Here is a 13,249-nt window from a genome sequence, read left to right as displayed (position 1 = left end):
TATATTTTAACATTTGTCATAAGGACAACCGCAGGATTTCGAAGGAAGCGGGTGCTAATCTGAAAAATTGCACCCGCTTCCAGCGAAATTGCGGTAAAATTTCAGCTACAACCACTTCTCACGATCGTGAGATGGGTAGTTACAGTCTGTACTGAAATTAATGAAATCAATACAACGATCCGGCAAAATTTTCATGCAAGCTAAGAATACGGAGCGACCCAAGGACTACCATCTTCTGAATTTTTCTCGCAAGTGTTTTAGCCTGTTGTTGGCACGCAGGGATGCTTTTCAGGCGATTAACGAGTGAAAGCTTCGAACCTCCAAGAGCGCCGATGATAAGGACGATTAGTTTAACGGAATATTCCGGACACAATGGTTGAAACTACCTTATTTATCTATTATTATTATTATCTATTTTCTTATTTTATTTATTATTATCTTATTATCTATTTATTTTCATTCTCCTTGGTTATGATGTGTTTGCCAGCTCATGCCGAAAATTCGATAAAGAACATGGTTTGCTTCAATTGTCGAGAATATAAAGTTCCAGTACATGCGGCACTTCCATTCTCGACAAGTGACTCGATTTCCCTAGGAGCATTTAAAGGAGCGATAATAAGGTTAATGCAATAAGAGTGACAGAGATATTAATAAAGCACTCTAAGTGCCGCATTGTGCCTTTGGATGTAGGTCGTTCCCGCATGATTTGGACATCCAGATAGTATGTGAGCTAAATGCTCGCGGTGTTCATGGCACGCTCTGCAGCTATTATCGGGAAGGTCTGGGCTCAAAATGTGGCGACGGTATGTTAAGGTTGAAATGATAGCTTCTTGGCATGCCAAAATGAAACCCGCCGTAGTAGACTTCAATCAAGGTGATTTAAGGAAAGCAAAAGTTAGCTCACACGACATTCACTGATCCTCCACATTTCTGTGGAAGATACCGTGCATCCTCTTATCGAGGAGATATTCACGAAAGTTTTTCTCTTGTGCTTTCTTCATCCCGGCTTTCAGTAGTTGGTACTCAAGATAGATAATATTTGATGTATTTTGCTCACCCCTAATACTGAAGTTAAGTTCGAGTGTTTCTGCAGCCTCCTCCGCTGCTGTGTACAGAAAAGCTCCTTGGCCCACTTCTTCGTGCGTCCTGACCATTTTAAGAAGAGGGTCTCTTCCTTTTGCCCGGACCGCAAGCCTGTTCGTTCAGCAGAAGCCCTTGTAACAGACACCATCTATCGAAAACCCGAGGACGCGTTTGTTGGCTTTGTCATGGCTTTGTTCGGTTTCGATTCCTTTGTAAATGAACCGAAGGGCCTATGAAGCAGTCACCGAACGCATCCTCGGGTTGCGGATAGAGGCTCCCTGTTCCAAAGGTTTCTGCTAAAAATGGCTACAATATTTAATAAGGAGTCGCGGACAATTGTCCAGGGATGGTCCCGAAGGAATAACCCCCAAGCGGAGGCGTAACAACCGTGCCAAAAGCTGAATGGCACCGGGGTGAAGTGTCTTAAATGGTGACTCTGAGATATCGGGCCACCTCTCACAGTATGCAGCCTTATTCTTGCATGCACAAGGATAAAAAAACCCTTCCCCAAGCTGCTCGCGGGAACAATAATGACATCACGAAACCACCAAAGAGTTGTAGATGCGGCTCAAGACGATCGAACGCGCAGAGCACCCGACAATGGGTCAGCAAACAGTGCCAATCACCCAAGAGTTCGGGGTGCTGAAAATAACTTAGATGCAAACACTACGACGAACCAGCGAACCGCTCACATTAAGTGGACGAATCAACTTAAGGATGACTTTTTAGACTGCTACGATGTCAGCATTATCCCTGTTCACGGAGGTTTCATGGAACGTATGCATGCTCTGGGGTATCAAATTCACCCAGAGGTTCAGCACGTTTCGCAAATTTCTTTACTTAATCAAGCCGACAGCCTCCGGAAAAGGGGATATGTATGCGGAGCGCTTCCCCAACTGCTGTATGAACAAGCCACAGACAAATAGGAGGAAGCGACATTAAGACCAAACGTGGATAGCAGGCACCTTCTAATAGATGATAGCGATTTCAGGACAAGAAAAAACATCAACATCCGGGTATCTTCTAAGCCCCAATGTCTGGCTGAAATGGATACCTCCCTTCGTAAGGATATCTCAGAAGAGTGTGACCTCTGAACCATCAATTTTTCAGCTTATGTGGCTTCGAGGTTTCTGGCTCATTCAAATCGAAGGCTAAAATTGACGATAGATCAAAAGACCAAAAGACGCTTGCATCAAGTGAACAAGAAGATTGGATGGGCAAGACAGAATGCGTCCCGTGTTCACTGTGTGATTGACTACATAACACCTGGTAGACCGTTCACGGAAAGGGTTTGCAAGTTCGCTTAAGAACTGAGGATCTACCATCACACATTGAGCAAGTTAAAGCTACTGACAATCAAACAGCACATTGTTGCCAAAATACGGGTATTATCTTATTCAAGGAGGAGAATGCAGAACAGGGAGAGACACATAGTGAGATGCATAGAGAGATGGATGCCTCTTTGGATAACTAGATTTACTATCTCATCTGAAATATATCGCGTGACAACGAAGAACGTCACCTTCAAAAGGGACTTCTTTCAGAGTGATACCATTAGCCCTTTGCTCTTTTGCATCACACTTCTGCCTCTATCTCTCGCACTACGCAATTCTGATGGATATCTCTGCGACGATCCTAATAATCCCGAGCATAAAGTCACTCATGTATTTTAAATGGATGAGCTAAAGATCTATGCTAAAGATACAAGCAACCTTAAATATGCTTTAAATATCGTCAAGGAGTATACATCAGAGATTAGTATGGACTTTGGATTGGACAAGTGTGCCAAGGTTCATCTGAAGAAGGGAAGGATTGCTGGCGTACCCAAGGACCCTGATCTTGCAGATATAAGTGTCATTAGACCTCTGGACACAGAAGAGACCTATACATACCTGGGCTTGCCTCAAAGCTGTATTCAGGACGTAAAATGTTTGAAAGAGTTTTTTCGAAGCAGATACAAGCATCTTCTTCGAAAGATTTGGTCATCAAATCTGTCGGCGTTGAACGAGGTATCTGAGAATAACATGCTTGCCGTTCCGGTTTTACTCTACTCGTTTGGGGTGGTTCGATGAATGAAAAACGAGCTCACGGCCCTTGATATTGCCACGCGTAAGATCATGTGTATGCATAAGTGCTTGCATATTAATTTTTCCGTTCCGGGATTATACATCTCACGCCGTCAAGATGGACGCGGACTTCTGAATCTTCAATGTCTTCATGACCAAATTGTTCTAAGTACAGCTTATACCGTTGCAAATGGCAGAGATCATCTCCTGAAAATGGTCAGAAATCACGAAATTATTGGCAATATAGCGTTACTTTACAAAGCCGCGGAGCAGGTGGGTTGGAGCCAAAGTGAAAAAAGCAGAAGCTAAAAGCTTTCGCCAACAGTCACTTGACAAGAAAATGCACGGAAAATTTCATAGAAATGTAGACCAGCAGTCTTTCTCAAAGGAGCAAACTTACGCTTTCCTCAAATCATCAGGACTTAATTCAGGTACAGAGGGTTTAATTTTCGCGAGTCAGGACAGTGTCATTTCCACTTTAGTATACAGTAGCCGTATTTTAGGTCAAGAAATTTCCAGCGATAGGTGCAAAGCGTGTCATACACATGCTCAGTACCTATAACACATGCTATCTGGTTCTTCTATTCACGCTCGAACGAAATATGTCTACAGACCTAATGCTGCCCTAAGAGTGCTTTATTACCATCTTTTCCGCTCTTACGGTGTTGGCCGCGACCCTGCCTTGTCGAACGCTGCAAAGGAGATAGAATTAATTGTCCGAAACAAGAAGTGACAGATTTTCTGGAACTACGATTTTCAACTATTATTCTCTGTTGCACACTCTAGGCCTGGCATCGTTCTCATAGACTTCGAGAAGCGAACTATATTCGTGATCGAATTCTCGACTGCGGCCTACTACAACATCCCGGCGAAGGAGAATAAAAAGGAGGAAAGGTATCAAGACCTTACAAGGGAGCTTCAACGACTGTACACAAAATATTCAGTTAAAGCTATTGTTCTTGTGATGGGTGTTGTTGGAGGTGCGAAACTGTCACTGGTTCGTAACCTGAAAGCCATACCCGCGTGCCAAAAATATGTCAAGGCACTTGCGAGATGGATGCAGAAAGCTGTCATCCTTGGGTCGTTTCGTGTACTCAAGATACCCGAGGGATTCGTCAACCTGTCGTTGTGATTTCTTCGTGCCCTGCGACCACCCATTTCAGGGTCGTGAGACGTGGCCATAAGTGTGTTTAACCGCGGCTTAACTGAGAGTTCGTATCATTTTCATATATTGCAGTTGCTCCCAGTTAGAGATTAGTAATTTGCACAATTAAAAAAACGAATCATATGACTTAAATTCAAATCCTAATCATGCATATGAATAAACATGCATTTTCTGCGTGGCCTTTTATATAATGTAGTTCAAAATAGAATATTTTAGCACGCATCTTTTAGTCACATTAAAGTTAAACTTTTATGTTCGATCAAATAGCAATGAAAATTTCGAAATTTGTGAAACGTTCTACTGCCTTATCTGTCACAATATTATAATTTTAATGGATGACGGGTTATTCAGGTCATTATGCAATTATTCTTCATATCTTCATCGCATGAAAACTTTTGAATACAAATCTGCATTCTAGCCTGAGTTGTGTATTATAAATATTTTTTTTAATTGAAAACATTTTCAAACCCAGAAAAAACGTTAGTGCACGTTTGATAGCAGGCGGTTTCTCTTCTGAGCCTGAATAAATCGTTTTTAGGGTCTTGATCAGCAGCTTTTTCTCGCTTTTGATATGAATACTTTAATTACCGCGCACCCACGCTTGGGTACGAGCTTATCATATTTATCCCTTAGCATCATACTTATCTCTCTCGCACACTAAAGTCGGAGAGTAAATGCTAGAAACCTACCTTTTTAATGTAAAATCTAAAATTTTGATTTGAGAGGGTACGAAAATAGTCTGATTTGATAGGCTAGATATTAGGATCATTAATACAAACACTTACCATCCAAAATGGAATCGATTGTACATCTATATATGGCAGTTCGTGAACACAATCCGCGTGAGATGAAGACAAAATCCTGTTCATTGACAGGCAGAAACCAAGCAACTAACTCGGTGTCTGGCTGAACATCCTTTATCACTTCGAAGATTGGTTCACCTTAAGAAGGTACACAAACAAAATATGAACATTATTGTTAAAAACGTCCAACCTAAGAGCAATCGGGCTCAATCGAACTTAAATTTGGCTTATACCACCAGCGGGAATAGACAGTAATTATTTTTAAAAGTGGAATACGCCAAGGCTAAATGTAACCTTAAATTATAAGACGAGAAGGTTAGGCACATGATTGTATTTATTAATTTTAATTGCTAATTTTTAATCATTAATATTCATATCCTTCTTTTTGTGGCTACAATTTTATACCAAATTTCCTGTCTCCTCTAGTTTATATTCTAGCTTACTCCTGTTTATTTAGAAAAATTTTTTGTATTATTTTTTATAAACATCGAGTGCTTCTTTTTTCAAGTTCCCGTTTTTATTTAATGTCTTTTCTACATTGCTTATTGTATACCCTCGTCAATTCACGAATGTCTTTTTCCATTCCTTTGTCAACATAAATCTCCATATACTTTTCCTAATCACTTATTATTTTTTAGTTTAGAATATTTATACTTCGTGCATTTCTGTGTATTTGTTTCTGTGTGTTTCGTGAATATGATCCTAAACTTATTTCCTCTCCCCCTCCTTTTCATTACAGCAGTCGATAAGACGATTATAAACTAGTATTAGGTAATAACTTGCTACAAATAGCTAAGCTTCTGAAATGTTACGTTATTTGTACTTCTTAGGGAGACTTAGTTACTGCATACTTTAAAACATAATCTGTAGTGTAACTTATTTGCGATTTTATTGGTAATTTGAAACAATAATTTCTGTAACTGTTACCTCATTCCTGCTTTATTTTCGGCACTCTGTCGTAAGATTTTTTGCACTGAAATCTCGATTTAACCGGCACCTGCCGAGTTTAACATGATTTATGATCCCTAAGTGCAACTCGTGCGGTGCCATGTGGAAAATTTTTGGTATTATGGTCCGTTTGATACATCGGAAAAAAGCTGTACGCGCTGTAAGTTGAAAAACAATTTGTTCATGTGAAGTCGTCTGTTTTACTTGCTCTGAATCTTTGGAATCAGGGAAGATCAGAATTGTGAAAAAAGAGGAGTGCAGACACTTATTGCGGCCAGCGTAGCTCCGAAACTCAAACATTATGAGGAAATGCTCAGGGTGGTGGATAAGATCACGGTACATGAGGAATGTAGGAAGAAATATCACTATTTAGAGCGACCTTTGGTGCCAAACATCGATTGATTTATCGTTGAATATATTGAATAATTGCGTGTAAGTAATACGCAGAAAACTTTCTTCTTCTACATTTTCATAAAGGTTTTTCGTCTTAGATGCACCAGAAAAATGTTTTACGCAAAAAGTGAAAATTAAAGCACACATTTTTTTTAACTTACAGCGCCTATGACTTTTTTCCTATGCATTAAACGGATCATAAAACCTTATAATTGTGACTAGAAAAACTGCTAGTAAATCGAAACAGCCCGGCTTCGTCTTCGTAGCACGAATAGAACTCGAGAAATTCATAAAAATAGAAAGTAATACGTTTTTTAATATGGTAGCGAAATGGTTAGTGATGCCCATGTACAAACTCAGATTTAACACTTTTATTTGACTACTAATTAATGGTGAAAAAAGCTCAGACTATGTATAAATAGGAGGTCAAAGTCTAATTGAATTGGACTATCAAGTTAAGCATGTCAGTACATTAGTAGGGGATTTGTGGACTACGATTCCTACCTTACCCACATCGAAAAGCTTGCAACTATAGTATTTTGTATCAGGTCCGGATCCAGGGAAGTGTTCTGGGGGGGGGGGGCGGTCGAAAAATAGTTAATATATTATGTGTTTATACATGTATAACAATTATACATGTATAAAATTTAAAAGTAAGTTCGATAAGTCGCCGTTTTGTCACCATTGTAAATGTCATTATTTGCCACCATTGTTTATGTACACAGGTTCAAGGTCATTCTAAGAAAATCAAGGAAGATTTATTGTTTCCTAATCTGATTCGGGATATTGTATGAAGTCAAACCAAAATAACGGACGTTCTTACAGTACTTTAACTCACATGCAAGGTTTTTACATATGGTTTCTAATCGTGGAGTGTATTTAGAAAGTTAAAAAAATAACGAAATATGATATAAGAAAATAAAAAACTGTTAAGTATAGTTGTCGTTATGACACCGGCGCCAAAAATGCGAGGTCATTTTTTTAGCCTGGAGGATGTACTGTATATGGCAAATGGCTCTCGGCTAAATTGTCTGAAACTTTACTTCCTGGTAGTTCTCGGTGTGTAAGTTAAAATTCTAGAAGAGTATTGAGTCCAGAAAATATAACGGAAATATAACGCGATAATAGTCATCCGCAAACACAGATTCAGGAAACGATCCGCCCAGTCGGGATCCGAATCCAGGCTGATAGGGTAAATTAAGTAATAATTTGATTTACTGTAATAACCATTACCTGTAATTACTGCTATCCGAGCCAACGCACTGTACTGTAATTAAGTAAACGCCGAACACCCAAAATGTAATGGGTCGGCACCGAGGCTGAGCAAAGACGACGAACTCGTGACACGCAGTCTCCATGCGTGTCCACGGGCGGCAGCACCGACTGGACGACACTTCCACGGCGGCCATATTCACCGGTCAAAGGGGGAGTACTGCAACCACTGACTAGACATCCTTAACACGATGCAACAGCGCCACTACCAGCGGCGAGCAGCGGTACTAGATCGACCCCTGCGTATCAGACCGAACCAACTCTGCAGTAGCACGTAATGTAGCAGACCAGCAGACCAACAGACTGAAAACTGTCACTGTTCGGATTCTGACCCAACGGAGTGGCTGGCTGCGGCATAAACTGGAGTAAAAGCGAATTAAAGGGAAAAAGCGAGCATATTTTTGAGAAGGACAGTGAGACAAAGGAGGAACTGGCTAAGTCGCTGAAAGGTGAGTGGTAGCCTTCTTCCATTTTTCCGTGGGTGTTCCTCAGCCTCTGAGTCTGGCAGGATGTAAGAAAAGCTAGTCCCATTTGGGAAATATTGTCGGGCCATCTTTTAGTTTTTTGTTGTTCTTGGCACAACCTTCCATAGAATAATGGATTAGGGATACGTCGAAAAGGTCGGTCGAGGGATCTGATGGGCAATCTAGGGCTAATCTTGGCGCAGTAAAGGCGCATTTACCAGGTTGGGGAAATGACCTAACTGAGGAAGTCTTTCAGGCTATTTTAAGGAAACTTAATTCAAACACGAATGGAGTAGACGAGATCCTACGCGAGCGTATGGGAAGGCTCACAGAGCTCGCTGGAATTAGCCGGCCTGGTCAAAACGCTCATCGTAGCCATAAAATAGCGGAACGCTTGGATCAGGAACGAACTCAAATAGAGAAGAACCAACGGGTAAGCATAGGCCCGGGGAGTCCAATAGACGTCACGACAGGGGCCCTCGGAACCGAAGTAATTCGACAAATTCGTCTGAGGGGAGGTCGGCGCAACCCCCAAAAGGGATCTCAGAGTCATTCAACTGGAAAAAACAGTGGGATGATTCTCAGGTCTAATGTTGGAACAGCCGACAAAAGGGTTACTTTCAAATCGGTTTCCAAAAAATCGTAGGCGCAATTATCGTCGCTGTTGTGTTAAAGAGGATGTGACCACGAAAGAATGCGTAAGGGTCAACCCTTCTTCCTCCAGTCCCGAATAGACCCTTCAGGACGACCGATGCCTACCGGAAGAGAACAGGCTGGAGTTAGCGGAGCCGGCAGTATTGGGTTTAGCTCTGGATATGAACCCCACTCCCTTAGAACCTCCGTCGACTTCGGCGAATCAGACTCCGGAAACGCGCTCGGTAGAAATCGAGGGTACCATCGTTCTAAATACAAAAACGAGAATTAGAGAGAATCCGAACCCCTGGCAAGAGAATCAGGTGATGCTGACACTACTTAAATCGAATGAGCCCTCAGCGGCATCATCAGAGGAAGGATCTTCATTACCGATGCGATTGGAAGTTAAGGAGCCTCCTAAGAAAGACAGAGGCCTTACCTTGCGAGTCTTCACGACTGCCCAAATTGGTAATACCCCTAAGGTCCTTTCTATTATCGATGGCAGTTCTGACTGCAGACGGTACGGTCAGCCAAGTCCAAGCCACGCGTTATCTCCCTATTGAGATTGATCGTGTTTCGCGAATGATGAAAATCCATATTGTCCCATGCATGGGTGAATAAGTATTCTTGGGTATGGACTTCATCCACACTTTCGGAATTATACACGATGGGAGCAAGCGAACTTAGCATATGTCGGACTACCCGGAATTAGTCCACCACTAAACCGAGGAAGGCACACGGGACATATAATTTTGGCGTTGACTACCGTAGGCTCAACAAGGTCGCCAAGAAAGATGCTTACCCCTTGCCCAAGATGGATATGATCCTTGAGCAACTTCGCGCTCAGCGACTGCTGGACTCCCTCATAGGGCCAGACATGGAACCGCACGTCTATGCGTACCTCGATGATATAGTCATCGTAAATGAGACGTTCAAGGATCATCAGAAATGGGTAGCTCGAGTCATAGACGGCTTACAGAGCGCCGGGCTCACGATAAACCCAAAGAAGTGTAAATTCGGGAAACTGATTCTGCGTTACCTCGACTTCCTCGTTAATCAGAAGTGTTTGCAGGTTGATCCGGACAAAGTCGAGCCCCTTTTCTCGTATCCAGCCCCAAGAACAATTAAGCGACTGAGACGGTTCTTCGGCATGACATCTGGTACTGTCGTTTTATACCCGACTTTGCAACTGACGCCGTACCACTGAACAATCTGCTTAGAACGAACGTCCTATGAGAATGGTGCACCGAACAGGAAAACGCGTTTGCTAAGCTGAAAGAACAAATCGCGACAGCACCGATTGTGACCTATCCGGATTTCGTGATCTGGTCGGTTAGGAAATTCCAGCACGCCGTTTCTAGGATGTACGAGGAGGAAGTAGCAATCCCTATAGTTGTCATGAAGCCGGTGGAGGACGAGTGGTACCACAAACGCCTGCGCGAGGCGGAAGAGACCCCTAAAAAATTTCATGGGTGGAAGATAGTGGATGGTATTATCGAAGACCTAGAGGCTTGGAAGTTGGTGGTACTAACCGAGAGAAGGCAGTAAGTCTTTGACGAGGTACACAACGACCCACAAGCTGCACAACTGGGAATAGACAAGACATACCGAAGAGCCTCGATTCAATATTACTGGCCAGACATTTATCGGGATAATTCTTTATGGGTATGAGCGTGCGACATATGTCAGCGAATCAAGGCTGATCAAAGGCCGGTAGCGGGTCTAATGGGCCGTAGGGTGGTAGTAGGATGGTAGTAGTAGTAGGTAGTAGTAGGATGGTAGTAGCCACCGACGTAATGGGCCCTTGGCCAAAGACAGCTCTAGGCTTCGAATATCTAGTGGTATTCGAAAACATTTATACCAAGTGGGAAGATTTAGCACCCGTAAGATGCGCGAATGCCGAGACCATTATCAAGGCTTTTAAGGACAACATATTAAACCGATGGGTTATACTAGAATTTCTCGTGTCGGAAAACGGAACAAATTATGTTAACCAAATGTTTCAGGGGCTGACCGAGACATACATCATCCGCAGGCGGACCCTGTGAAGTAAGGCAATCCAGTCCCTAAAACAATGATCTCAACGTTTGTACCCAAAGACCATCGACAGTGGAAAGTATACTTCAAAGATTTTCGGTTCGCCTATAATATAGCCATGCATAGTACCACGGGTGTTAACCCAGAATATTTGAATTTGGTTAGTGAACCAAAGCCTTACAATAGCCTGCACCGAAAGGTCGTGGACCTAACTGAATTTCCCCCGCCAGACCACCAGGAATGGAGGCAAAGAATGATTAAATTAAAAGAGTTGCAAGATCTAGTCTCCTTGCACTACGAGAATACGTTCGACCGTCAAAAGGTGAATTACGACAAAAGGCGTCGACACGCGATATTTAAAGTAGGAGATAGGGTCATGCGTAAACAACAGGTGACATCCTCAGCTCGAAAAGGGGTAACGAGAGGATTTAAGAGTGAAAAGCAGGGACCATACGTCCTGGTACCCTTCCTCCCGAGAATTCCCCTAAAACCCTTGCATGCTCCGGGGTACAGTAAAACTGAAAAAGCTTGGGTAGCATGAATTTTGGGGCCCCCAAACAGGGGTGTCTGATCACAAGCAGAATGGTCAACAAGGCTCACAACGCCAAATTTCTTCTTCCCACAGCCGCAGCGGAGTACCATCGGCGGGAGTACCAGAGGATCTGCCGGATGATGGAGGGAGTGATCAGGATGATGCGGCAGGAAGCCTGGAAGATCCCGATGCAACTCGCTCTGGAGGAAGCATCCCCAAGCGGACTCCGAGGATTATCTGGACGGGGCAATCCGACTTCCATAGCCAGACGGGACCCGATCGCTCTACCAGCCCTGACGGAATTGACCGTCAGAGCTCAAGGCGGACCCTCGATGAATGTGGACGTGAAGACAACTGTGCACCGGGAGAAACCAGTCAAGGGCAGCCCCGAGACAATCCAAACATAATGTGAACCGGCTGGCATGATCAGAGATCCGCCGCAAGCACGCCACGCAGAGGCAGGGCCGAGCCAACGGGACTCTACCTCAAGTAGGGACACATTGGTGGGTTTATCAAGGAGAGAGGGAAAAGCGAGGATTCTTCAGGTATTGAAGAAACGGAACCGACCCCCTCAGCATGTGCGTGACTGGGAGCGCCGTCAGCAAGAAAGGAAGGAGGCGATTGCGGCCGGAATAACTGAAGCCCGCCGCAACCGCGAGGAAGCGGAGAGGAAGCGACGCGAAGAGGCGGAGAGGGAGGCGCGCGAGAAAAATTCCCGACGTAGATGGTAGGAGAAGGAGCGCCGGTGCATGGAGGGATTTTGGCGAAGCTGCCCGCGAATCAAGGCCGGCCATCCATCGGTACTGGCCGTGGATCCGGGGCCCAAGCGCACCTAGTGGAAGCGCGTGCACAAAGTGCAGAGGGCGGGGAAACTGCCGGGATGTGTGCCCCACCAGGGGATCCTTCGAGTAGGAAACGCCAAGGTTTTTTCTAATTTACGTTGAAATTCGTAATTTTTGTCTATCGGATCAGCTGAAGTGCGGACTCAGGGCGCTGGCGAGGTAACTGAAGAACGGCCACAGCGCGATTATATAAAGCCAGTAGGTTTCGACTAGGCCCGGGGGAGTTGTAACAAGGTTATGAAATAATATCGAAGAGATATAAAAAAAAACTTTATGGAGTCTCGCCGAAGCCGTACTTAACCTCCAAACCCGAAAATATAGCCACCCACAAATACAGATTAAAGATACGATACGCCAAATCAGGATCCGAATCCAGGCTAATAGGGTAAACTGCGTAATAATTTAATTGTAATATAATAGCCATTATCTGCAATTGTTGCTATGCGAAAAAACGCACTGTGAAGAGTCACCACATCCATCAACGGAATCCTAGACCAGAGTCCCCAACACTTGAAAATATAAAGCCATCGGTAAGGATGGACACACTAGAAACTAACAGCTTGTCAAACCTGGGGCAGATGAGAGTGGGTGTTCAAATTCTCGCAAATTAAGAGGGCGAATTCGGAACACGCAGTCTCCATGCGTGGCCACGGACGGCAGCATCGACTGGCCGACACTTCCACGGCGGCCATATTCACCGGTCAAAGGGGGAGTACTGCAACCACTGACTAGACATCCTTAACACGATGTAACAGCGCCACTACCAGCGGTGAGCAGCGGTACTCAATCGAACCCTGCGTATCAGATCGAACCCACCCTGTAGTAGCACGGAGTGGATATCCAGTATCACGCGGTGGTGACGCTGTGGGGCGACGAAATAACCATTCTGCTTGTTATAAGGCACCCCTGTTTGAGGGCCCCAAAATTCATGCTACCCAAGCTTGTTCAGTTCTACTGTGCCCCGGGGCATGCAAGGGTTTTAGGGGAATTTTCGGGAGGAAGAGTGGTTTT

The 13,249-nt window shown here is 43.9% G+C and overlaps 1 protein-coding gene across 2 annotated transcripts in view; it reads right to left on the bottom strand.

Moving 5' to 3' along the window:
• LOC117179006 (histone-lysine N-methyltransferase PRDM9-like) overlaps positions 1-13,249 on the bottom strand; it is a 640,767-nt gene that overhangs the window by 398,084 nt on the left and 229,434 nt on the right. For both annotated transcript variants that reach the window (XM_033370617.1, XM_033370618.1), the window contains exon 3: positions 5,100-5,255. In XM_033370617.1, the coding sequence (XP_033226508.1) occupies positions 5,100-5,255 (156 nt within the window). The remainder of the gene's footprint in view (positions 1-5,099; positions 5,256-13,249) is intronic.

This window comes from Belonocnema kinseyi, chromosome 8, assembly GCF_010883055.1.
Source record: "Belonocnema kinseyi isolate 2016_QV_RU_SX_M_011 chromosome 8, B_treatae_v1, whole genome shotgun sequence".
Classification (NCBI taxonomy): Eukaryota; Metazoa; Arthropoda; class Insecta; order Hymenoptera; family Cynipidae; genus Belonocnema; species Belonocnema kinseyi.
This window is presented reverse-complemented; position numbering and strand designations above follow the sequence as displayed.